The sequence below is a fragment of the Leucopleurus acutus genome (genome assembly GCF_964270905.1).
Source record: "Leucopleurus acutus genome assembly, chromosome: 9".
Taxonomy (NCBI): domain Eukaryota; kingdom Metazoa; phylum Chordata; class Mammalia; order Artiodactyla; family Delphinidae; genus Leucopleurus; species Leucopleurus acutus.
Genome location: NC_139144.1, coordinates 72,681,753 through 72,708,791, shown reverse-complemented (window position 1 = coordinate 72,708,791; position 27,039 = coordinate 72,681,753). Strand labels below are relative to the sequence as shown.

The window sequence follows — 27,039 nt, the reverse complement described above, 5'->3', positions numbered from 1 at the left end:
TCTTCGAGGGCCCTTCAGGAGAGTTCCAGGCCTGTGGAGGAGCCGAGTGCCCACCTCCCCCATCCCCTGTCCCCAGCCGGGGTGCTGAGATTGTTGTCACCACACACACAAGCACGTAAATCCTCTCACAGGAGGCGGAGGTCGCTCGCTGCGAGAGACATGAAGCTAAAACACGAAGGCAGGTAGAATCCATTCGAGAAAGACGAACTGAAAGAAGCCCGAGTTACCCTTCGCTGCCTCGCGCCTGATGAGCCTGTTTGATTTGCTGCCCCGTCAGACCCCCTTCCTAGTACCTAATTCCTGCGGCTTTAGCCCGGGCCGGAGCTTCCTCGCATTGGCTTCCAGGGCTGCGAAGTCAGCAGGCCTTAGAGCTGACTAGACTTCACCTTGTTAAAAGGGGGAGGGGTTCCATCCTTGCTCCCCCCCCCCCATTCTTCAAATGCTGCATCTTAGGGTTTATTTAGGCGGGAGAGGAAGAGATCTGGGGCAGGTTCTCAAAATACTGTTTAGATTTGACTAATCCGTAACTACCAAGCCTCCTAAGGATACAGACCCTGGTGAAGCCGGCCGTCGCTGGGAACCCCTCTTATGGAAGGTCTTGAGCAAAGGAAGAAGCCATAGTAGCTTTTGCTTGGGCCTGAGGAAGGTTTATAGTTGGGATCTACAGTTATCCTTGGTATTTTAAAATATAGGCTTTTTTACAGAGCTATTTTATAAGAAACTAACAGTGAAAATTCTCAGTTTTATCATGCGCTCAGGAGACATTTCTTCTAAAGATCAAAACGAGGGATAACTTTCTTCTGTCTTTAGCTTAATTGCAAACAAAAGTCGGCAGTCTTATACTTAGTTAAGTTAGGATTAGAAGCAAAATTATGACAGTGAAGGAACAGATAGGTAAGATCATGTTACTTTCGAGTTACAAACACTTTTCAATTACTCTGGAAGATAAAAACTAAGTGTCTTTTGTTCTCTTGAGTGTAGGTGATGTGTTTCATTTTTCAAACTTTAAGAGTTTTTTCCCCTTGGCAACTCAAGCCTCAGTTTTTAATAGCTGCTTAAATAGTCCTCCTCAAAGCTAGCCTATAGTTATTGTTTAATAGGTAGCAATAGAAAGAGACTTATCGGGCATACTGAGATGTTAAAATTTGTTTTTTAAAAGAATGCTTTAAACCCCAACCCACAATTTATTCAATAAAATGAGTAGTTACCATAGCAATCGTTGCATCATTCTTGATATTCAGAGAGTGCACTTACATAATGGCATTCAGTGTAGGTTCTTGTGTTGTTTGGAGAAATGAGCAAATAAAACGGACACACTTTAATTTATCATGCTATTTTGCATAAACTTAAGCAAGTACATCTTTTTAAAGAAAAATGGGTAGCATATAATTCAGTTTCCATTTTTACCTTTTTATAATTATTATTCATTATTAACTTATTCATAAATGAATATATTCCACTTAATATACTACTAATGTGTCATCATGCGTTCAAGAGCTGTTTATATTTTCTTAGTTCTCACATGTTGAAACATGTCTTTAAGCCTGAATATTAACCAAGGGAACACTTGTTTATAATGAGAATTAGTATTTGGAAGTTACGAGAGCTAGAACAGATACATGTAGTACATAAGTGAATGATCTAGTGTGCTTTAGGGCAGGTAAAGTCCTGGCAGTTTGTAAACATGAATGAGACTGTTCTTTAGGCGTTTTAATGCCCTGAATTCCACCAGTGATCTAGACTTCTCTAGGCTTTACTCTAATGATATACAAAGCCCCATCAGTGAATTAGCAAAGTAAAAGATCCTAAAGAGTCTGCCCTTTCTACCTTTATTTCTGACCTGTAGGTCAAATCTTAGTTGTGATTTGACAAAAATCCATGAAAAGGCCATCTGTGAAAAAGTCTGATTATGCACATAATAATACCAAAGAAGTAATTTTTAGTGCTTTCCTTTGAGGTCTTAGTATCATTATCATATCATTTGCAAAGTCATCTCTGGTTACAAAATAATAATATAAATGGTGCTTAGGTTCTAGGTCAGGTTACAAAGGCCTGTTTGATCAGTAACATGCCTGCACTGTAACACCAATAACTATGGAAACTTTACTCCTTTTATAACAATATTCCTATCAGAAAATGCAGTGAAAATTCCAGCTTAGAATCTTGGAATGTTAAACTAGAAGGAACTTTAGCATTTATCAGTGATTCCCAAACATGGATAAACAATAGACTTATATGGGTGCCTTTTAGAAAATTACTCCATTCCACCTCAGATGTACAGTTTCAGAATCCCTATCAGTGGTGCTTGGAAATTGGTCAGCCAGATTTTGGACTGGTAATCTAAACTACTTCCTTTTTACACATGAGTGAGCTGAATCCTAAAAATAGTAAAATAACTTGCTTGAAGTTTGGATAGTTTATCATTAGCACAGAACGTATTTTATGGGAATAATGTGTTTTTCTTTCCAATTCAAAGCCTAATGGTGTCTCCAAATGTTGGAGTGGTAGGGAAAATGGGAAGCAGGACGTAGCCCTAGAATTTGTGTTGGGTAAGAGGATGTAAACTGACGGGGATGGGGCAATCCATGGGATAGGTATGGTTCGCTGAGTTAGGGCTATGTGAGATGTGGGTTTCTTAAGGAGTTTTGGCAAAGAAGGAAATAAGTTGGGGTAGAATAAAGAAGGAGGCAAAACATTCACTGGATAGTAAAGACAGGAGTGAGACCTGGATAATGAGTGTAGGGTTGGATAATATAGTTTTCCCTTTCCTTATCTCTGGTAGTGGAATTGAACATGAAGCAGGAATAAGATTGAAAATAAGATTTTTCTGATGTGGTAGAAAAAGGTTTTTCTCCATCCTTCCCAGTCCATTTGTCCAAACTGATGCTTGTTGTGGCAGTGAGCAGGCTTGGGGTAGGGGGTAGTGGATAGGATTGTAAAGACTAGCAGGTAAGTTTAATGTACTCTTTTACCACTTTTCCCCTCTCTGCTCCATTTTACTGCCTGTCCTGTGTCACCACTTAAGAGATCCTTTCTCTATTTGTATAAGAGTAAAGTGAGAACTGGAGATAAACGTCAGTGTTCCAGGCAGTGCTGATATCTGAAGTAGTTACCAAAAGGAAATGGTAGGGAAATGTTTAGCAATGGTGATGAGAAGGGGTGTTTCTGGTGTCAGCCATTTATAGATAAGGGACAGTCTTTTAGACTGAGTTTATATAAATGGAAATATGCTTGCAGATGTAGGTGTTTTCTTTCTTTGCTATACAGAATTTTCAAAATAATGGCCTTGATACAAGCCAAAAATATTTAAAAATATATCATAGGATTGGAGACAGCTTTTAAATAAGAAACAGCTAGTTTTTCTTTCCAAACAGGGAGTTTGGAACAGGGAGTCATTGTTTAATCAAATCTGCCTGATAAGTACATATCCAATTGAGAACTGAAGTAGAGCCGTGTGTATTTTCAGTTCACTTTGTATGATTTTTTCCATAATCCTAGTCACATAATCTTATTCCTGTAATGATTGTTATTATGTTTGGCATCTCTTTTTAAATTGAAAGTATCCGTGTAAAAACTACAAGAAAATGTAAAGGCTACAGCTGTTAGGAATAAAAGTATGATCCCCATTCCTTAGTTTTGATTTTTTAACTTATCTTGTGAATGTCTTTACTTTAGCAATTTTCATCAACTTAATTAAGTCTCTGAATTTACTTATTCTGTATGCCAAAACAGGTTAAACAAGTTTGTCACATATACCCGTGTAGGTTATCAATCAGACAAAAATAAAAACGCACGTTACCCTGTTAACAGTGATATTCTCAAAGTCATGGTTTAATGGGAGATCTTTATTATACTTTTCTACATTAAAAAAAATCTTATTAGTAGCAATGATAATATTATAAAAGTGGTTAGAGTACGTAAGACAGATTACTGATACTGAAACAGAAAAGGAGAACACAGAGTAGGTTGGTTCTGTAGACTAAGTCTGGAAAACATTGTTACAAAGGTTAACAGCTGTGAGCAGCATTTTAAGAGTCAACTACTAAATAGCCTAGTTTAGATGTTTAATTCTTACTGATTATTGAAATTATTCTTCCTTGTTTGAGACAAAGGGTGAGCTAGAATAGCAGTTTAGGATAAGCTGAAAAATACATTTGTGATTGAGTTTTCTTTAGCATACATCTAAAATGAGAATTGTAGGGGGGAAGGAAAAAAACATTTGAATTAGAAATAATTTTAAACTAAAACCAAAAGGTCTAAAAATGAAAGAATAAATGTATCGTTAGAGTTTTTCCTGAAACAAAGTTTTGAAATTGTTTTTAAAATTAGGATAACAGACTATGTGGGTTTTTTTTTTTTTTTTGCGGTACGCGGGCCTCTCACTGTTGTGGCCTCTCCCGTTGCGGAGCACAGGCTCCGGACGCGCAGGCTCAGCGGCCATGGCTCACGGGGCCCAGCCGCGCCGCGGCATGTGGGATCTTCCCGGACCGGGGCACGAAGCCGTGTCCCCTGCATCCGCAGGCGGACTCTCAACCACTGTGCCACCAGGGAAGCCCAGACTATGTGTTTTTAACTGAAATTTTCTATTTTTTTTTTCCTTTGGTGGCTTTCAAAACTGTTTCAAAATACTGACCAACTCGATGACCCCAAGGCACTTTTCACAGGTTCTCCTTGTTTTACTTTTTTTTTTCTTGCGGTACGCGAGCCTCTCACTGTTGTGGCCTCTCCCACTGCGGAGCACAGGCTTTGGACGCGCAGGCCCAGCGGCCATGGCTCACGGACTCAGCCGCTCCGCAGCTGGGGCACGAACCCGCGTCCCCTGCATCGGCAGGCGGACTCTCAACCACTGCGCCACCAGGGAAGCCCTTTTTTACTTTTTTATCAAGTGAAGTTTTACTCTTTTTTCTTTACATGGTCTTTTCTGATTCTGATATAGAATCTGAAAATGCTGGGTTTTTTGGTAGAATCTTTGCTCAATCAACAAAATAAGGTGAAACGTGTCCACAGAAATGCTTGTTAACTTGGCCCTAGGAGAGTTTGAACTGCCATTCTAGCAGGGGGAACAAAAATGAAAAGAGTTTAATAATTAGTAACACTAAAAGATAAAGGGAACATTGATAAACAGTCAGCTCAGTGAGGTACACATAGTATATTAACTATTTGATTTCTAGTCATCTTTGTATCTTTTTAGGAATTTTTTGTATTTAAAAAGGTACGGTAAAACTAAAAAGTATTGGTATAGATCCTTTGATTGTTTTGTGGGAAAAAATATAACAACAAATGCAGTGGATATTAGCCTTGATTCCACATCAGTATCATCTCTGGAACTTTGTGGAACACAGGCATCTGTATTATTTAAAAGCTCCATAGATTATACAGTGGACAAAAGGGTTGAGGAACACCTAGCTAAAGTACTCTAGATTGGAGTAGGAAGGATCTAGAAGAAAGCAGATCAGCTAGGAGACTCTTACACTAATCTATTTTTTAAAGGTGAATAATAGCATAAATAACAGTAGTGATCATGAAAATAGAGAAAGGTAAGTCAAATAGTCAAACATAAGTCGAAGTCAAAGTGAGCAGTTTTAATGAAGGTAAAGGGGAAAAGAGTCATTGATGATGCCAAGATTTCTTGCCTGGAAAAATATAAATAGCCATTTCCATCCAGTTTGGAAATGTCTGTGTTGAGGTGGGAGCAGGGAGAAAGGAGTAGACAGGCAGGTTGGCTTGTCATAGGGATAGTGGTAATGATTTAGTTTGGAATGTATCCCTTGGAAGTGAAGGATTGGAAGCTCTCTCTTGAAGTTGTAGCTTTGAGGGCAGATGAATGACCCAATGGAGTGATGGTAATGTATAACTGAGGACAGATCCTTGGAAGATACCAGTAGTGTCCAGTTTTACGTAAGTACTGCCCATTCTACCGTATGCTCCCATGGCACAATTGCCTTGCTTTTATCATAGTTATCACTTATCAGTTCACTTGTCTTTCTCACTGAATTTAGTTACTTGAGTAGGACTCTGCCTTTTATCTTTGTATCCCTAGTACCTAGCACCTTGCCTTGTAGATTTAAGGCACACACACACAAAAGAAAGAAGCTGATATACATATTTCCTTATAGTTTGAGTCTAATCTTTTTGTATTCATAACTTTAAAATTTTAACTTTGGATACAAACTTTTTGTAATGAATTTATTGTCATATCTTTTAAAGTGAGTATATTAGATTAATTTAACCTTTTGAAAATGGTCCAAATTATCATTATTAGTATCATTCCATTTTTTTATTAAAAAAACTGAATAGTGGCAAATATAGATTAAAAAAATTTTTGTTCTCAGAAAATGAGAACTAATAAGGATATAGTGTGTGGTATAATGTGTCTCTGTGTGTGTTGGTATAAGAAGGTGATAATTTTGTGTATGTGTATATATATTATATCCTCTAATTTCACACACAAAATTTTGCAACCCCAATATCAATTGCCTAAACTTTGGAGGTGAAATTTGTACTTGTTGTAAAATCCAAACATCTGAGAACCACTGATCTAAACTGTACTAATTTATTGTGCTTTAAGTGTAGGTATATTGATGCTCATTGCAAGGGTTATTTTAGAACCCCATGCCTTTAGAGGGACATCTGAGTATCCCCTATTCTCATTTATACAGAAATTGCTCTACTTATATAGAAATTCCTATTCCCGTTTATATAAAAATTTAAGTCCCAGAAGTTTCTCCATAAGTCCTTTGCTTACACTAAACAAGAGATCTGTGTGGTGGTACACATTTCGGTAAAGTTGTTTCACAGGGGAATAACAGATACTGATGCCATTATTTCTAACTTCTTGATTTTTTCCATCTCTTGTACAGGATGTGTTCAAAGTTTTACATTTCAATTAACTTTTTTATCATAAATATGTTTATAGTAAGAGAGTGCTCCATGCACAGAAGATGCACCATGGGCCAAACTGTGTTTATAAATGTGAACTTTAATCTATGCAGTGTTTTGTTTTTTAATTAAATTTTTGACTCTTCAGTTTGCCCCAGGTCTCAATTGCTCTGTGTATTATTTCACCAGACTTTTGAGTTTACAGTCTTGCCATAGACCCATGGCTTTAAGCCATGGCTGCACAGTGGATTCATTTGGGGAGCAGTGAAATAAATGACCAGTTCCCACCTCAGACCAATTAAATGAAACTTCTAGGGGATTCCAGTGTGCAGCCAGAGTTGAAATCACTGCCAGAAATCTAACAAATAATGCAGTTGCAGAGAGAAAATAACTGCGTTTGACTGACAAAAGACCATTTGTTTGTGGCTAGTAGAGTCAGTGTACTTTGCTTTAGTGCAAAGCTTTGTTCATATCCATGAAAGTTTATAAATTAAAAACTCATAAAGAGAGGCAAGGTGGTATAGCGGTTATGAGCATGGACTTAGGCACTTGACTGCCAGGTTTGATGTGTACCCTTGAGAAAGTTACTTAATCTCTCTATACTTCAATTTCCTTATCTGTAAAGTAAAATATCTGCCTCAATGGGTTGGTATTAGAATTAAATGAATTAATATTTGTAAAGTACTTAAAACAGTATCTGGCACATAGGAAGCATTACTTGTGTTAAATACATAATTTTAAAAATTAAAGGTGTATCTGTAGCTACCACCTGGATGCATTAAGGGCATTGAAGATTGAATGGTTTCTGGAATTTGTATCTAGACTATTCTATAGTGTCTTTCTTCTTCAGTACTAGGATTGCTGTAGTGTTTTTTCTTTTCTTTTTTTTCTTGACCCATTTGCTTTTTGTATTTCTAACTTTTTTTGTGAAAGGTCCAACCTTTTTAGCACATTAGAATACTGAGTTTTTCCCCTTATCAGAGAAATGACTAGTCGCAACACGTTAGGTGTAAGATGCAGGTTTTCAGGTGGTTCGTTTGTTTGATTCTCAGGAGCTGCTTCAACACCAAACATCTTGGATGTTTTTGTCCCACCTCTATGTGTGTCACTATATCAGATGCTCAAGAATACTGAGAAAGCTGGTCTGTGTGTGGTTTAACTATGTTCGTGAGACAATCTTGTCCTGATCACTTTGTTTTAATGTCTTGGAATGGCTGCTGAACTTGTTTCCACTTGGTCATGAGTTTCTCTGCTTACTTCATATTAGAGAAAATGACCTTTAAATGTTCTTTGAACTTGAATTTGGTAATCTGGTCATCTATTTGGTAATATACCTAAGTAAAAGTGAAAATTTTCTGAATTTCTAAAAGTTTAAGACTTGTTTGTGATACTCAAGGTAACTCCTTGTTTTTGTTTTCAGAGTATTTGATGACCCTCAAATTTAATGAAATACAGTTTTTATTTTGTAACTCTTGCTGTGTTCACAGCACGTCTTATTTTAAAATGAAATTTATTGAGGTACAATTTATATACAATAAACTACACACAGTTAAAGTATATAATTCACTGGGTTTGACAGATGTATACACCCTATATTCTTTTAGCACAATCAAGACACAGAACATTTCTGTTGCCCCCCAAATTTCCTCGTGCTCCTTTGCAGTCATTCTCTCACTCTACTCTTGGTCCCACTGATCTCTTGTCCCTGTAGATTTGTTTTCATATTTTAGAATTTTATATACATGGAATCATGTGATAGCTTCTCCATTGCATTGTACGCCACTTAAGGACCACAATAGTGCAATGTTAATCTTTGGTATTGTGACTCACAAGGCTAAACTGACAAGAATGACATGCTATTCTTATCTTAAATTGGCCTCAGATTTACACTTGCTAAATGTCTTACTTTCTGTGCTTTATATTCTGTCTTTTTATACTGAGAATTAGAATAGAGTTATTGAAAAAATAATATTATTTCTAATGTACTTCTAAACATCAAATGGTCCTAGCATGAAAAAATGCATGAACCTTAGCACCTCTTATTCATTTTATTCATTTACAAGTAATTTTTTATCTATGTAATGTGTTACCAATAATTTATTCTTAACCTTATAGATTTTCCAAAAAGACCCATGTACTATAATCGAAGAATTTAATAGATGTGATTGTGTTTCCACTTGCAAGTTTGGTTGTTTTTTTTTTTTTTTGACAATAATGTGAAGTGAAAAAAAATGATAAGTTAGCTTAAAACAGTGGAGAGATTCTCCAGAAAATTGACTTTGAACCTATTGGTTTCCTAAACGTCTCGTAACTAATATTTTGAGAACACTGTTTGAAGTATTCAAATTTTACTGCTTATTCATCACTATTATCTATTGACAGTTATGAACTGTAATTTGAATTTTACTCTAGCAACTATTTAATTTGTAATTTTTGGTGTTTCTTATAATTTTTTTTTTTTGTTTGCCGTACGCGGGCCTCCCACTGTTGCGGCCTCTCCCGTTGCGGAGCACAGGCTCCAGACGCACAGGCTCAGCGGCCATGGCTCACAGGCCCAGCTGCTCCGCGGCATGTGGGATCCTCCCGGACCGGGGCACGAACGCGTGTTCCCTGCATCGGCAGGTGGACTCTCAACCACTGCGCCACCAGAGAAGCCCTTCTTATAATTTTTGAGCACGGTGAAAATTTAAATGTTTTCTCCCCCATTAATGGGGTACCGTGATTAACTTCTATAGCTTATATAAATCAAAAGTAGTCTTTGCCTTTCAATTTATACTTTCTAATGGGAAAAATCACACCTGGTTTTAATAGAAAACTCTTTATATAAACAAGTGACAGAGTACTATAAGGATGGCAACTGCATATGGGGGGAATTGTAAGATGATCAAATGGGAGGCAGGTAAATCCTCTTGAAGAACATGGGAATTCAGTTATGTTTTGAAGGCATGAGAGAGGTTAATTCAAAAAGGAAGAATAGTATCCATTCTAAAGAGTATCCATTCTAAAGAGACAGTTTAGAGATTCCATTGGTTCACCTGAGTTTGGACCTGTAATACAGCTGTTCTTGAGCAACAATAAATAACTCCTTAACTTATTACACTTGGTTCTTACAAAGACACCTGCAGTCAAAGTAATAATATCTTAAACTAATCACAAAATTCTTAAAAATGGTATTTTTTTTTAACAGCTCTATGACATATTTATTTTATAACTGGAAGTTTGTACCTTTTGACCCCCTTCACCTATTTTGCCCACTCCCCTACCCTCTGCCTTTGGCAACTACCAGTCCGTTCTCTGTATCTATGAGCTTGCTTGGTTTTTTTTTTCCTTCTTAGATTCCATAGAACTTTGTCTTTTTAATCAACTAATGAATGTGCTATTTTTTCCTAGTTATTGTCTTTTCATAGGAAGTAACTTATATTTATTCTTTAGTTGTTGCATATGTTTGTGAAGGTGAGTTTAGTCAATAATTATGGTATTATTCCTGACAGTAGGACCAAGCTTCAGAATAATTTGGTTCATCCGATTTCCATACTGAATTTGGTTTGGCAACTTTAAGTTGGCATCACTTGTGTTTTGAATTATTAATTAATTTTTTAATAAGTGTTTTTAAAAATTTAAATGTAAAGAGAATATAATGAATAGAAGTCATGTTAATGTGAACTTCATTCTAGAATTTTATGAGACCATCAGGTGACTTTATCTTTAAGACCTGGCAGAGCTTTAAGTTGATCTTAAAATGATGTATTTGAACAAATGAATACTGATTCCTTCTCTAGATTTATTATTTTAGTCTGACTATAAAATGTTTATTAACTATTAATTTCAAGTTAGGCTGCAGGGCATATATATATTTAATTGTGCTTTCTAAATATAATTTTTTAATTGCCCAGACTTCTCTGTGTTAGGGCAAATTCGAATGTATGCATTAATTAGAGATTTTCCTCTCCTTCTCTCCATTTCCTTCTCTTCACTTTGCCCCTCCCCCCTTTTCTCTCTCTCTGTCTCTCTTTTTAACTAAGATACATTCATATTTTTATAGGATGCCTGTAAGAAATAAGTAAGGAAATAGATTATTAATCACAATGATTTTGAGTCATCACAAATACCAATATATAAAAATCATTATAAAGCTAATTATTAATTCATTGAGACCTCTGATTGATTGAATTTTAATACTTAAGCATTTCTTGTTCTGTTGAGTAGATCTTTGATGCAGACCTCAGGAAGTTCTTAGTTCTTAATTTACCTTTCGATAATGAATAAGTATTTCCTTTTAAATAAGACAGTCTTTTAAATATTGGTTGACCTAATAACTAAAAGATAACAACCACCAAAAAATCCTCAGAATTGAGTTTTAACATATTTTTTTGCATATGTAGTTTGACCAAGTTAGCAGCAGAGTTTTGAATTTGTATACTGGGCACTGGTGAACTTTAACTTTTTTTGACTTCTGGAACCCAAATCATAAATTATTTTGAAAATACAGTGATTAAAAGGTAAATAGCACTATTTTGAATACTGTAAAAACAAATAATGGGCTATTATGAAAAAATACTGAATTTTCCCATTCTGTTTTCAATAAATTTATTTATTTTAAAAATAACCTTTCAAGGGTATTCTGGAAAGTGGAATTTCTGAAGGCTAACTATATTTTTTGTTCAACTTTGTAACCACCAGACATATAACATAGTGTATACCTAGTAGTTGGGGTTTGATACTTTTTGTTGAATAAATACATGATTTAAAAGTTCTGGGTCCAGAATGGCTTACATGGACCATAGTGAATATGTCAGGTTCATATCTCTATTAGAGCAGATACCACATTTTAATACATCTTCTCCCCTTCCTTTGATGCCAGTGCTTGCTCGTTAACTTTATTATTCTCTATAGTGTTTGACCTAGAGTATTTTCCCAGCAAATCTGTTGAAGGAATGAAAAGTATGTACAATTGCATTAGTTTCAATTATATATTAAGTGTACTGACTTTATTAATCACGTTAATCTCAGTATCAGCATATTTAGAGAATCTGGAGACTCTTAAATGTTAGTGAAAACATTAAATAGATGTTTACAATCAGTTTGATAGGCTTACAGACAAAATGTGAATCCTTCCTCAAAACTTTAGTAGAGCAGATAGTAAGCCTTAAAACTACATAAAAAATTGAAGTATTTAAAGAGAATTTTGAGTGTGAGAAACTAGAGGTCATCTAAAAAGCTGAAGGGCAATAGGTTTCCACATATATATAAACTCGTCTTTGTATCTCATAACTAGTAGAATAATTCTAGGGTAAATTGAGTTTCACAGTATACGATGTTATAGTAAGGACTCTGAGAATTTATAGTAGATGCCTTTGGCGGCTCACAGCATACCATTGGTCCTTGGGTGTGGTGGACAAACACTGTGAGCTCAGAGGCACTTGACCCCGACGGAGTCCCATTTTAAATGTGTGTTGCTTTCTTTTCTATTTTTCACCTTTTTCCAACACTGATGGAGCCCACTGAGGGAATCCCCTTTTTCAGTGCCTAAGTGTAGACTTAGAGGTACAGGTTGTTAACAACCCTCAGTTAATGGGGGATAGTAACTGATAGATAAATGCTCCAGCCTCCCATCCTTTAGGTATACAATTCCAGAGGCTTTCTGTATGCTTCTGTGCTGCCCACAGCAGCAGCCTCAGTAATGCACCCTTGTATTAGCATTTTCTCCTCCCTTAACTTGTTCTCCCCACTCCCTCACTCCTGTTTCATAGGGTTCCCTCCTAAATAGACTACTTGAACCCAGGTCCTTGTCTTAAGTTGTACCTTCTGTAGAATCTAAACTAAGAAGTCTTAAAAAAAGGAAATCTGTTTAAGTATGTTAAACATAGCTTTTCCTGAACGTATTTGATCTTAAAACTTTTGTTTGAATGACTTCGATTACCAGAAAATGTAGTAAATTTATGTATTTATTTATAATATGTACATTACATAAGACAGTGAAACTTACATATTCAAACAAAGGGCCTTTTAGAGTTGACGATATCCATCTCAAAAAAAGATAAAGCACCTTTAAAATAATACTGTACCTTAATGAATCATTTGACATCAAGTCTGATAAGTAAAGTCAGGAATAGTCTTATGAACATCATAGGTTTATTAAGGTATCATTAATCAAAGTATTTGTTTCAAAGACTTTACTTCCTGTAGTCCTACTTAGATACTTGATAAATAACTACATCTGAAAGATGTTACTAAAACTGAGGGGTTTTTCTTTGAGAATGTAGAAAAAGTTGTTTGCCTGCTTGTTTTCAGTGGACAGTTGTTGCCAACCTGCTGTATAACAAATTGAGAGCCCTGTCACTACACAAATATTAGTGATTAATGAAAATATTATTGTATAAGAACATAACCATGAAAAAAGAGAAAGCTTTTCATTCTTTTGGGGTTTAAAGTCAATATTCAGACCAAGGCTGAGACTGATACATATTCATCTTAACTGAGCATTGTGAGTGTGAGGGCATATTTGTACCCGTATTGCTCTTTCTGGTATTGGTCAAACTAGAAGACTAATAGTTTGGTTTTCAGCTCAGTATGTGCTGGGCTAAGTGCTTAAAATAACCAGTAAAGTTTTTCAAATTTTGAATAGATAAGTGTTGTTAAATTTGAACTATTATAATTCCTTTTCTGTTAAAAAAAAAACCAACTCTTAAATACTGGAATCTAATTGTCTCACCTGGGGAGAGAACTTGAATATAATTATCATCCCCAAATTTGGTTGTTGTATTTATGTTTTTAAGTTTATTCTGTCGCTAAACAATTGCCTATATTTGAACATGTGGCAAGAGAACCTAGATTATGTCTAAGAACATTGATTGAAGCCAACTTGATAATTTTTTTTACTCTTTTACCTTTACAATTATGTAAATGTTATTTATTTGACTGTGGCATATTCATACCTTTCTTTATCAGAACTCACATTGATTTTTCAAATTAAATATGATGACTGATCTAATTAAAAAAGAAAAAAGGTAGTAGCTGGAAGTAATGCTGTGGCCAGATAATGTAGTCAGCTTATAATTTTTATTCATCTTATAAAGACTCAAAACTTTGGAGAGTTTTCCAAGGTAATTTCTCTAGCAACGTTTTTGCACTAGGATTATAATTTTTTAAGTGTAGTATGCCTACAGCAAGTCCAAGTGTATCAATACACAACCATTTAATTTGCATGCTAATTTACGTTGCCATCTCACTTATCAACCCCTTTTAATATAGAAAACTGATAAATTTGTAGAGATCCAAGAAAATAACAGACAAGAAGAAGGATTAAGTGGCTTCTCTGTTGCTGCAAGGTCGTATTGCCCAATGGTAGCAGGACAATTAATGTTTGAATGCCCAGCCATACTTGTCCCCTACCAGGATGTTTTTGGTTTATAAATTGATAACTTGTATATGTCTACTTGTATTTATTAGTTTTATTCAGCTTCACAAATCCATCTGTTTAAAATGGTAAAATTTATTTGGTTATCAAATCATCATGGTTAAAATGATGGATCCAATTTGCATAAAGGAACTTCGAAAATTATGAAGTTTAAACTTCATAGAATTTTACTTCATGAGTTTGCTTTTATTCGTCTTTAAATAATTGTAGATTATGCTGAAGCTTTTAGGAGCCTGATGTATTTTAAGTCAACTTAATTTAATTTTTTCCTTGTTTTTAGTGGGAGATTTTGATAAGATCTGGCGAGAACATTGTGAGGATGAGGAAACACTTTGTGAATATGCTGTTGCAATGAAAAATTTGGCAGATAATCATTGGGCAAAAACTTGTGAGGGCGAAGGTCGTATTGAATGGTGTTGTAGGTGAGTGTTTTTATGAACTAACAGTTTTGGTTTCTAATGTATTATTTAAATTCTTAAGTCTAAGTAATGCCATATATGATTCATTGTACCAAAATAGAAATGTTTTAAAACAGATGATGTCTTTTAAATAGCTTCTTCCCATTGCCTCACTTTCTCTGTTTATTTCATTCACCTTTTTTTAATCAAAATGTTTTTCTTTGATATAACTTAAATTTCTTTGTTTCAACTTTTTAAATGTATAACTTTAAATACATTTGTTTAATTAAGCATTGGTACATTTAAAATATGAGATTTAGCACTTGACTCATCATTAATAAGTTATAGTATAGAAATTTCTTTAGATAATTATATTTGGATTCAAGTAAAAATGAATACTTTCCATTCTTTAAAGCTGAAAACATCTTAAAAGTTTCCAAATCCTGAATTTTTATATGTGATTCAGGGTATTCCAGCACTTATATTGACTTTGGATAATGTTTATTTTCTCATAGCAGAGCTTCTAATTTTAAAAACATCAGAAAATGGAATACTGCTGATCATTTCTCTCAAGTGGTAAAATAATAAGAATGAATTTGTATATTGACTGAATTTAAAAATCAATTCCCAGAAAACAAAACATTATCTTTCTGCTTGGACAATAAGTTTATGGTAACTTTAGGTTTATATTTCATTTCAATTATCTTTTATTCAAAGTTTCTGTTTTGATTTCATTTAAAAGTTATATAATAGTGCCTATTTCATTTATTCAATAAATAATCCAGAGAAAAATATGTATTTTACTTCGTTCTTTTATTTATTCATTTAATAAATAATTTTAAGTGATTGTCTTCTGTGTACCAGTCACATCATAGGCACTGTGAGTATAGCACTCAACCAAACAGATAAAATCCTTGCTCTCATTGAACTTACATGCTAGTGAGGGTTAGAAGCAAGAAACAATACATAAGTTAAATATACACTAGGTCAGATAATGATAAGTGCTGTGAGAAAAATAAAGCAAGGAGAAATAAAACAATTTTAAATAGGGTAGACAGAGAAGGCCTCACTAAAGTGATGTGTAAAAGACATGAAGGAAGTAAGAGAGCAAGCCTTAACAAGTCCAGAGGCCTTGAGACTGGAGCTTGCTGGCATGTTTCAGAAACAGCAAGGAGACCTGTTTAGCTAGAACAGAATGAGAAGGGGAGAGTGATAGAAAAAAAGATAACAAACAACTAGATTTTGTAGGATCTTGTGGACCATTGTGAAGACATTGGCCTTTATTCTGCATGAGATGCGAAGTCATTAAATGTTTTAAGAAGAAAAAGTTACAGGATCTTACTAATCTTTTGAAATGTGTCAAGGATTTTTAAGAACTAATTGTAGTGTTAAGATAGACTATAGAAAAGGCAAGGATGTTAGTAAGGAAACCAGTTAGGAAGCTGCTACAGTAATCAAGGCACAAAGTTATAGTGAAACAGTTTTCTTGGAGAAGGAGAGAGTGAATGGACAGACAGTGTGGTAGGATTAATGCTCAAATGAGTATAATGAGAGGAGCAGGGGAGATGGTGATGTATACATGGTGGTGATTATGATGATATGTAAGAAGTGAGCTGAAAATGTGAGGTAGGTGAGGAACAGTGAAAAGATTGGTATTATCAATGGATTGTGGAGCCAAAGAATTGTGGAGTTGAGGAACTAAAGGAAGGAGCCAGAATAATAAGAAATGAGATGCTTGGGATTAAAATGTTTGGGTTTTTATTTTTCTTTTTCTAGAGAAAAAATGGTTATAAATGTGACTGTTCTACAGAGTATACATTTCTCCTTCAAGCTAAGAAACGCAAATTGAGGCATACTACTGAGCCAAATATTTCCCTTGTGACACAAAGTAATAATGTAATCCAATCAGGAAGTACCATCGCTATTTAAGACCAACATTCTTTGCTCTTAGCAGCACTGCTTTTAAATTAGTATTCCAATACATCAGGCAAGCTCTCAGACTTTATTTCAAATACCACTTTGATATGTGGTATTCTCATAGGAGCATTTGCTTGTACCTTCCACTTGAATAATGAATATGCCTCACACTTCGCTCTTCTTTCTTCTTCCTCAGATTTGTGTTTTTATCAGTAGTTTTTGTATCTACATGTGTTCTGAAAGAGGTTATTTTTAGGTCAAACTGCTGAAAAAGAACATTAATAAGAATTTAGGTCAAACTGCTGAAAAATAACAGTGGCAAAATATGGTAAAAAGATGTTACTATGGAAAGTAATCCCAAGAGAAGTTTTATAGTGTCTTTACTTTAAACTTAAAACTAGGTTGGGGAAAAAAGGCTTCAAAGCAATATTGAATTTTGGAATGAGTTATCTGTATTTCTAACTTGGGTTATATGTATTTCCTTTCCCTGTTGACAATTCTAAGAGAGCAGTGTCACTCTGAAAAGCTAAAATCAGCTTTAAAAGGGGTTTGACAAAAGTTTGCTTCCAGTAGTTATACTTAAAACTTTAGAGGAATTCGATATGTGAAATAAGTCTTACTGACATTACCTTGCTGAGATTTTGTTGACTGTTTAGCTTGAAGAATTATACATAAGATTTCCTTCTAAAAATTAGTAAAATTTTATTTGTAATATGAAGTATTTAAGTTAGAAACAAAACACAATATAAAGTTATAGTTGTATGTTTAATAAAAGAATTTACCTTTTCTAACTCTCCACACAGAGGAACATATAAACACACCATTTCCTGAACCATTTGAAAGTAAATTGCAGATGACATGACATTTCATTTCCATCTCCTACATAACCACAATACTATAAACACATTAAGACAAATAACAGTAATTTCCTAAAATATCTAGTTCATAAAATTCAGATTTTTGTTATTGTCCCCATAACATGCTTTATAATTTTTTTCCCCTAAATCAAGGCTTGTGCTTTGGTGGTTAAATTTTTTAGGTTATTGTTTTTGTTTTCCCTAACATTGCATTGTTTTTAGAGAAATGTCAGTTGATTTGTAAAATATACCACATTCTGTATTTTGTGATTGTTGGTTTGAGGTGATTAGTAGCATTGTTCAAATATTCTATATATCCTTACTGATTTTTCTTTTTGGCCTTCTATCAGTTACCAAAAGAGATGTTTCCAAGATATCATTTTACTTAATTTTTCTATAATAATTTGGCTCTTCTTTAAAGATTTCATTTTCTATTGAAGTTCTCCGTATTTTCATCTATTCAGTTAATATTTTTCTCTATTAAAAAAATTTATAATAGTTATTTAAGTCCTTGTCAGCTTATTCCAACATAAAATTAATCTGTGGTTCTGTTTCTTTTGGCTGTTTTTTTCTTTTGGTTATGGATCATTTTTTTCTGCTTCATTGTATGTCTGGTAATTTTAAAAAGTACACTGGGTTGGCCAAAAAAGTTTGTTCGGGTTTTTCCGTAGCCGCGTACAGAAAAACCCGAACGAACTTTTTGGCCAACCCATATATACTGGCATTATGTTTAGAAGAGACTGGGGTAAATATTATTTTCCCAGAGAGGGCATGGTTTTTTCTCTGATAGGCAGCTGGGATAAGAGATTGAACACTTTGATCTTATCAGGAGTTAGGCTGGGTTGAAGCTTGATTACCACTTTAGATAGTTTCAGTTCACATCTGGCTTCAAATGCCTTGAGAGTGAGTCTTGTTCTGTGTATATTACAGGTACCAACCTGTAGCAGGACTCTGGGACCTAAGCCCATGGAAGAGTGCAGAGAATTTTTTTGCTTTTTTAGTCCCACTCCAAGTCTCCAGTGCTCCCCCCTCCCCCATCTTTTTCTTACTTGAAAAAAGACCTATGGGGGAAGGCAGGAGAATGGGGAGAACAATCTCTGCATTTGGGTTTCTTAAAGTTTCCAGTGTGTCACTCCATTCTAAGCAGCCATTGAAAGCTCTGCTGCTTTTCCTTTAATCGAACAAAATTCCTCTACCTTGGAAGGCTTGATCCTTCACCACTCATGCTCCTTTTCAGCAAATGCACAAAGTGCCTGTGGTCCCTTCCATTAGACCTCTTTGCATACTCAGTTCTCTTGATTTCTTTTTAATACATTATTTTTAGATTGTGTAGGTTTTTTTCTTTTTTCCTAGTTATAGCACAACCAGGGGTCTATTGTGATTATCTGTATCCTAATCCAAAACTAGCTTTGTGTCTTTGTTTTGGATTTATTTGATTGTTTTATCATGGTGCCATTTAACTACTTCCTCAGTCTCCTTTATTTCTTGTAAACTGAACATTGACTCTAAAGTGTTGATTCAGGTCCCAGATTTTTGCCAAAATATTTATTAGGTGAAACTGCATACTTCACGTTGCATCACGTTAGCAAGTTCTTATTGTCAGGTTATTCCACTGTTAGAGACGATAAATTTTGCCATTTGGTTAAGGTGGTAACTACTAGATCCTTCCATTGTAAACTTATGTTTTCCTTTTGTAATTAGCAAGTCATACGTAGAGTGACATTTTTGGCTTGTGAATCAATCCTGTCTCCCAACAATCTTTCAACTAACAGGTTTACTCCATTTATTAAATAAATTTGGGGTGGTAAAATGATTTTTTTAATTGTATCATTCCTTGCATTTATTAGCGGTCATTCTTCTGTAAATAAAAACTTTCCCTTATGAACAGGGAATGATTACATGTTTTCTGGAAAGGCTAGGTAAAAGTAAACATATACATGTAATTCTTTCTGTTTAATTAGCAATTTTCAGAGTAAGGAGTTGGTGTAATGGTCAATTCCAATTGTGACAAGTGAGTTGTGGTTTTGTTGTTGTTTGGTTGGTTGGTTTGGTTTTGGTGGGTTTTGTCTGTCTGTTTTTGGAATATCACTGCAGGCTCCTGGATTCACTTTTTCCATCTGTCTTTGATTTGTGTTTGAGTGTGTGTTTGTGTTCAAATTAATCTGTATTTAGCCAGTGGGAGCCTCTTCAAAGCTGGCTTCTTGGTTCTGACAGCACCTTTGAGCACTTCTTGCTATCTACTACAAGATAAGCTTTACCTTCCCAGTCAAGACCTACAATCAAGGAGCCTTAGTTTCTTGTAGTGAGACATAGAAATTAAGATCTGGGCACTAGATATGCTTCTGGGGTGTCCTTTCTTCTAGACTTTTTCACTGAACAGAAATATAGTCTTAAATTCATAATTGGTATTTGCTATTCAAATGTAACATTACAGGTTTTTTGCCTAACTTCTCTGTTTTATATTTCTATATTATCTCTTCTGTTACTCTGAAGGACTTAGTTTGGAATAACATCAACATATTTGCTTTGTTCTATAGTTCACATAAAATGGTTTCAAAATTACAGTACCAATTCTACTTCTAACAATAAACTGAGTGAAGTTTAAGATTTCTTTGCAGTTAGTTCTTTCGTCTTTAGAACATATCTCACTAAGGGTCAGAATACTGTGTGTAAAAGTTACATGAAACAATTCTTTTGTGTATGGTTATGTTACCAATTTACTATGCAGTTAGTTTCACTTTGTTTTATGGGCTTTTTTCTTATTTTCTTTTAATCTGGGGGAATATAAGGCATTTACATGGTTCAAAAGTCAAAGCTTTACAAAAAGGTATACTCAGAATAGGCTCCCTTCCATTTTCTTCATTTGTTTCTTGTTTCTCCTTTTTGAAGAAATAAGCAAATTCATACAATGTATATACATGTATCCAACCCTGTCTTATCTCTTCAAGTGGTACATGTTTTATACTCTCTTTTGTACATTTCATTTTTACTTAATATTATGTCATGGAGTTCATTCTATTTGATATTGTATTAATCAGGGTTCTCCAGAGAATTGGCTCATGTGTTTGTAAAGGCTGACAAGTCCCAAGATCTGCAGGATGAGTTGACACGCCAGAGACCCAGGAGATCCAAACCAGTGGTATAATTCCTATCCTGAGGCCAGCAGGCTCGAGACCCAGGAAGAGCTGCTGTTTCAGTTTGAGTCCAAGGCAGGAAAAATTCAGTGTTCCAGTTCAAAGGCAGTCAGGCAAGAAGAATCTCTCATACTCTGAGGAATGTCAGCTTTTTTGTTTTATGCAGACCTTCAAGTGATGGGATACAGCCTACCCTCATTAAGAAGGACAATCTGCTTTACTCAGTCTACCCATTTAAATGTTAGTCTCATCCAGAAATATCCTGACAGAAATACCCAGAACATTTGACCAGATATTTAGGTACCCCGTAGCCCAGTCAAGTTGACACATAAATTGACCACCACAAGTATATAGATGTTTTCCTCATTTTAAGTTACATACAAGCTTTTTCTGTTACAAATAGTGCTGTAACGAATAACCTTGTGCATATTCATTTTGTATTTTTGGCATTGTATCTTTGTAGACGTGGAATTGCAGAGTAAAAGAGTAAATGCATATGTGATTTTGTTGGATATTGCCACATCACCCTCCATAGAGGTTATATCATTTAATTCCACCAGCAAAAATGACAATACCTGTTTCTCCAAAATCTTACCAACAGAGTATGTTGCCTACCTGTTGAATTTTTGCCAGTCTGATAGATGGGAATTGATATCTCTATGTGATTTTAATTTACGTGTCTCTTATGAATGATGTTGAGTACGTTTTCATATACTTAGGAAATATTTGCCTTTTCTTTCTGTGAATTATATGTTTGTGTTTTTGATGCTTTTTTTCCTAACGGTTTTTGGTCCCTTTTTTCTTGATTTTTTTTAGAGCTCTGTATATAATTTAGAGATATGTGCCCTTTTTCTTTGAGTTTGTATCTTTTGCCATGCAAGTTTTTGTTTTGCCATGCAGAAGGTTTTTGTTTTCACATAATCAGATATATCTGTCTCTTCTTTTATTGCTTCAAGATTCCAGTTGTCTTAGAAAAGCTTTTCTGATTCCCAGACTGTAAGAATTCCTGTTAGAAATTCACTCATGTTTTCTTGTAGTACTTTTATGGTAATCATTTTTTTTTTGACATTTAGATCTCTGACCTCTTTGGAATTCATTCCAGTGTTTGTTGCAAAGTGTAGATCTACCCCCTCTCCAATAATTATTTATTTCTCCAACATCATTTATGAAAACGTCTACCTTTTCTACAGTGATTTGACATATACTTACGTGATATACCAAGATTCCCCACATAATTGGTTCTGTTTTAGGACTTCCTGTAATAATTCCTTGTCTATATCATTTAATCCATGCTATTCTATATCATTCTTCCGCGTCCCCACCACCATTCTTCTTTCTCAGGATTTTCTTGGTTATTCTTGGTTTTTTTTTTCACCATATGTACTTTAGAATCAACTGGTCTAACTAAATTTTTTTTTTAACATCTTTATTGGGGTATAATTGCTTTACAATGGTGTGTTAGTTTCTGCTTTATAACAAAGTGAATCAGTTATACATATACATATGTTCCCATATCTCTTCCCTCTTGCGTCTCCCTCCCTCCCACCCTCCCTATCCCACCCCTCCAGGCGGTCACAAAGCACCGAGCCGATTTCCCTGTGCCATGCGGCTGCTTCCCACTAGCTATCTACCTTACGTTTGTTAGTGTATATATGTCCATGCCTCTCTCTCGCCCTGTCACAGCTCACCCTTCCCCCTCCCCATATCCTCAAGTCCATTCTCCAGTAGATCTGTGTCTTTATTCCTGTCTTACCCCTAGGTTCTTCATGACATTTTTTTTTCTTAAATTCCATATATATGTGTTAGCATACGGTATTTGTCTTTCTCTTTCTGACTTACTTCACTCTGTATGACAGACTCTAGGTCTATCCACCTCATTACAAATAGCTCAATTTCGTTTCTTTTTATGGCTGATAACTAAATTTTTTAAAGTTTGTATTTTTATTGGGATTACCTTAAATTTTTTAATAACTGGAAAAAAGTGGAATTTTTATAATGTTGAGTCATTGTATCCATGAAAAAGTTATATATCCTTCCATTTGTTCTAGTCCACTTTTGAATTTTCAGTAGTGTTTTAAGGTTTTCTGTATAGTGATTATGCACATTTCTTATTATGTTGATTCCTAGGTACTTTATCATTTGTTGCTATTATAAATGAAATCTTTCCTTCCGTTGTATATCCTAACAGGCTATTGTTTGTATACAAGTGGAGGCTTTTGATTTTTGTATGTTTTACATCCTGTTTTACTGAATTCTCTTACTGTTTGTATTACTTTGTGATTGATTCTTTTGGATTCTCTAGGTATATTATCATATCTGTGTATACATAGAGTTTTATTTCTTTCTCTCCAATTCATTTGACTAATTATTTTTCTCGTCTATTACATTAGCTATGTTTTACTCATTCAGTGATGTGTGTGGTATGTCCCCATTATATAAGTTGCTGGCTTTTTTGGCTGATATATAGATACAATTTAACTGTTAGGAAGCATTCACCAAGCCCTGATTGATTGATTGATTTTATTAGGAATAGCTGTTGGATATTGTTGAATGTCCTTTCAGCATCTATGGAAATGAATGTTTTCTCCTTGATTTGTGAATATAGTGAATTATATGGAAGGATTTTTTATATTGAATTATCCTCATATTCTTGAGATACATACTCGGTCATATTTGATTCTGTTTGTTAAAATTTTATTTCATATTTTACATTGATATTTATTTTTATATTTTGTATTTTATATTTCTGTATTTTTTGTAGACATTCTCACACCTGATTATCATTGTATTTGCTCCATAACAAATGACTTTAGAAAATTTTCCTTTGTTTATATGGTCTGGAACTGTTTAAACAGTTTTGGCGTTGCCTAATTTGTACTTGTGTGTTTTATTTATAGAGGTGACTGAGTGATGGCATGGAGAGGTCATTGCCATTGAAAGAATTTATTACTTACATGCCCTGAGAGAAGTGGGTATGCCATGTCACACAGGGAAGCACCACATTTGGTCAGGAGGCAGAAGCAGGAGTGAGGGGAAAAAATAGACCTGATCCTTTATAGGGTTTACATGGGAAAGGCAAAGCAGTGTAAACAGTATAGGACTGGCTAGTTTGAATAATTTTGGTGGGCTTTGGAACATACGAGCTGTCCCTAACTGTCTGGTACCTGGACCTGAGTTAATTTAGGGTTTGGGAAACATGGACTTGTGTGAGAGTTAAATAAAGGAAATGGTTGGGTTGCAACCCATAGTTGCAACTCTGAGAGGCGTGCTCCCAAGTAAGTTGTTTATTATCTTTAGGAATTAGCTAGCCTTGGAGAGGCAGTTTCTCCCTGGGTCTGTAAGGCCCTCCCAGATGTCAGAACATCCTAAGTTACAGAAAATTAAAAGCTTGATAAATACAGGGGTTATCTGATTTTTGAAGCCTTGGTAGAATTCCTCAGTGGATACTGATGCTTTTTGGTGAAGCAACTCTTTGATAACTTTCTCTTATTTCATCTATGAATTTTGGGTTTGTTTAAATTTTGCAATTTAATTGCAAAATTAACTGCAGTTTATTAATTCTACCAGCAATCAAGAGTCAAGTTTAATAAATTTTCCTATATTCCTATATCCTATATTTAATATACTTACCTAGAAAAATTATGTTTCATCTAAGTTTTCAGCTTTATTTGTATAAAGTTATACAAATTAAAGAACCAGTTTATGTATTTATTTGTTGGTTCTGTTTTTTCCTAACATTAATATCTTACTCCCTTTTTTTTGTTTTACTTTTTTCCCCTAATCCTTTGAGTTGGATATTTATTTTATTTATTTTGATTCTTTCATTTGTATTGATATAAATATTAAAGGTCTGAATTTTCCTCAGGTCACTATTTTAGTGCATTTCTTAGATTCTGACTTGTGGTGGTTTTGTTATTGTTTTTTAGAAGTTCTGTGATTTTTATTAGTACTTTGACTCCAGAGTTATTTAACTTTTAAAAAAATTTGCAGGTGAAATGAATTTTTTGTTTTATTTTGTTATTAGTTCTAGCCTTATTGCGTTGAGATTGGATGATTTTGTCTGTATTATTTTTCCTATGGCTCTTACTGTAGTTTTATTTGTGACCTAATACATGTATATGGTAATTTTTGTGAATATTCCATGTGCACTTGAAAAAGAATAGAGTGAAGTTTGTTATGCAGTGATAAGATAAACCTTATTATGCTCTTTAGGGCTTCTGTAACCTTACTTATTGTTCATTTACTTGATTGAGAGTGGTGTGTTAAAGTTCCCTGTTTTTAGTTTTGCCTGTTTCTCCATGCATCTCATGGAGTTTCTGCTTTGTAAGGATGGCTGCTATGATACATAGTACATGGCTTCACTGGGAATTGTGGTCTTCAGCATGATAAAGTATCCTTTTTTAATTCATTTAATGCTTTTTATTCTCTACCAGCCTCTTCTTCAACATTTCCCAGTCATCTCATAGATGAGGTTCATGCTTTAATAATCTTGCAACTGTGACATTCTATGAGTTCTTACCTTCCAAAAGCTATATTTCTGTAGTTTTGTTACAAGGTGCGTAACTTGGCTAGATATAAAATCCTTGACTCACACTTTATTTCCTTCAGTTTTGAAAAAAAAAATGTTGCTCTATTTTAGTCTCATTTTGTATCGTTTCCCCTTTTTCTCCCCCCGCCACACCCCCCTTGCCTTTTCCCTGCACTCTCTATTGAACCATTTGAAACAGTTGCAGAGATTCCAACTTTTGCTCCTGAATCCTTCAGTGTGTATCATTGCACTTAGTTGTTATCCCTCTTTGGTCTTCTTTAATCTAGGAAAATTCTCGGTCTTTTATGACATGGACATTTTGTAAAGTCAAAGTTTTACAGACTGTCTCTCAGTTTAGATTTGTATGGTTGTTTCTTTGTGATTAGGTTCAAGTTAAGCATATTATTAGCAAGAATATCACATAGGTGATATTGTATCCTTCTCAGGGTACTGCATCAAGAGGCACATGATCTATTCTGTGTTCTTTTTTTTTTTTTCTTTCAAATAGTCATTATTGTTTTAGAGCAGTTTTAGGTTCACAGCAAAATTAAGCAGAAAATACAGGTAGTTCCCATACATCCTGACCCCACACATGGGCAGTCACATCACAATCAACATCCATCTGTAGTGCTACCTTTGTTACAGTTGATGAACCCACACTGACACATCATTAGAATCCAAAGTCCATAGTTTACATTAGGGTTCACTTTTGGTATTATATATTTTATGGGTTTTGAAAAATATATAATGACAAGTATCCACCATTATAGTGTCATACAGAACAGTTTCACTGCTCTAAAAATCCTCTGTGCTCCAACTGTTAATTCCTTCTCCCCCCAACTTCCCCCCGTACCCAGCAACCACTGACTGTTTTACCGTCTCCATAGTTCTGCCTTTTCTAGAATGTATGTAGGTGGAATTAAGGTATTTAACCTTTTCATATTGACATCTTTCACTTAATAATGTGCATTTAAGGTTCCACCATGTCTTTCTTGGCTTGATAGCTTATTTCTTTTTAGTGGTGAATAATATTCCATCGTCTAGATGGACCAAAGCTTGTTTATCCTTTCAGCTACTGAAGGATATCTTGGTTGCTTCCACATTTTGGCAGTTATGAACAAAACTGCTGTAGAGACTTCCCTGGTGGTCCAGTGATAAAGAATCCACCTTCCAATGCAGGGGACGCAGATTCGATCTCTGGTCAGGGAACTAAGATCCCACATGCTGTGGGGCAACTAAACCTGCGCACCACAACTATTGAGCTCGAGTGCCTCAACTAGAGAGCCTGCGTGCCACAAACAACAGAGCCTGTGCTCTCTGGAGCCCGTGCTCCACAACTAGAGAGAGAAAACCCAAACGCCACAACTAGGGAGAAGCCTGTGTGGCACAACGAAAGATCCCACATGCCTCAATGAAGACCCTGTGTGCTGCAACTAAGACCCGAAGCAGTCAAAAATAAATAAAGTAAATAAATAAATAAATCTTAAAAAAAAAAAACTGTTGTAAACATCCATCTGCAGGTTGTTGTGTGGAAGTAAGTGTTCAACTTTTTTTGGAAATACCATGAAACTTGATTGCTAGATTATATGGGAAGAGTATATTTAGTTTTGTGGGAAATTACCTAACTGTCTTCCAAAGTGACTATACCATTTTGCATTACCACTAGCAGTGAATGAGAGTTCTTGTTGCTCCACACCATCGTTTGCTGGTGTTAGTGTTCTGGTTTTCTGTCATTCTAATAATGTGTAGTAGTATCTCATTGCTATTTTAATTTGCATTTCCCCAATGACATGTGATATGGAGAGTCTTTTTCTTATGCTTATTTGATATCTGCACCTTCTTTAGTGAGGTGTCTGTTAGGTCTTTTGCCTATTTTTTAATCAAGTTGTTTGTTTTCGTAACGTTGAGT

The 27,039-nt window shown here is 34.9% G+C and overlaps 1 protein-coding gene across 1 annotated transcript in view; it reads left to right on the top strand.

Moving 5' to 3' along the window:
• The window catches only part of SAMTOR (S-adenosylmethionine sensor upstream of mTORC1), an 87,194-nt gene that overhangs the window by 425 nt on the left and 59,730 nt on the right, over positions 1 to 27,039 (top strand). The window contains exon 2 of the mRNA XM_082846158.1: positions 14,577 to 14,718. Coding sequence (XP_082702284.1) covers positions 14,577 to 14,718 — 142 coding nt within the window. The remainder of the gene's footprint in view (positions 1 to 14,576; positions 14,719 to 27,039) is intronic.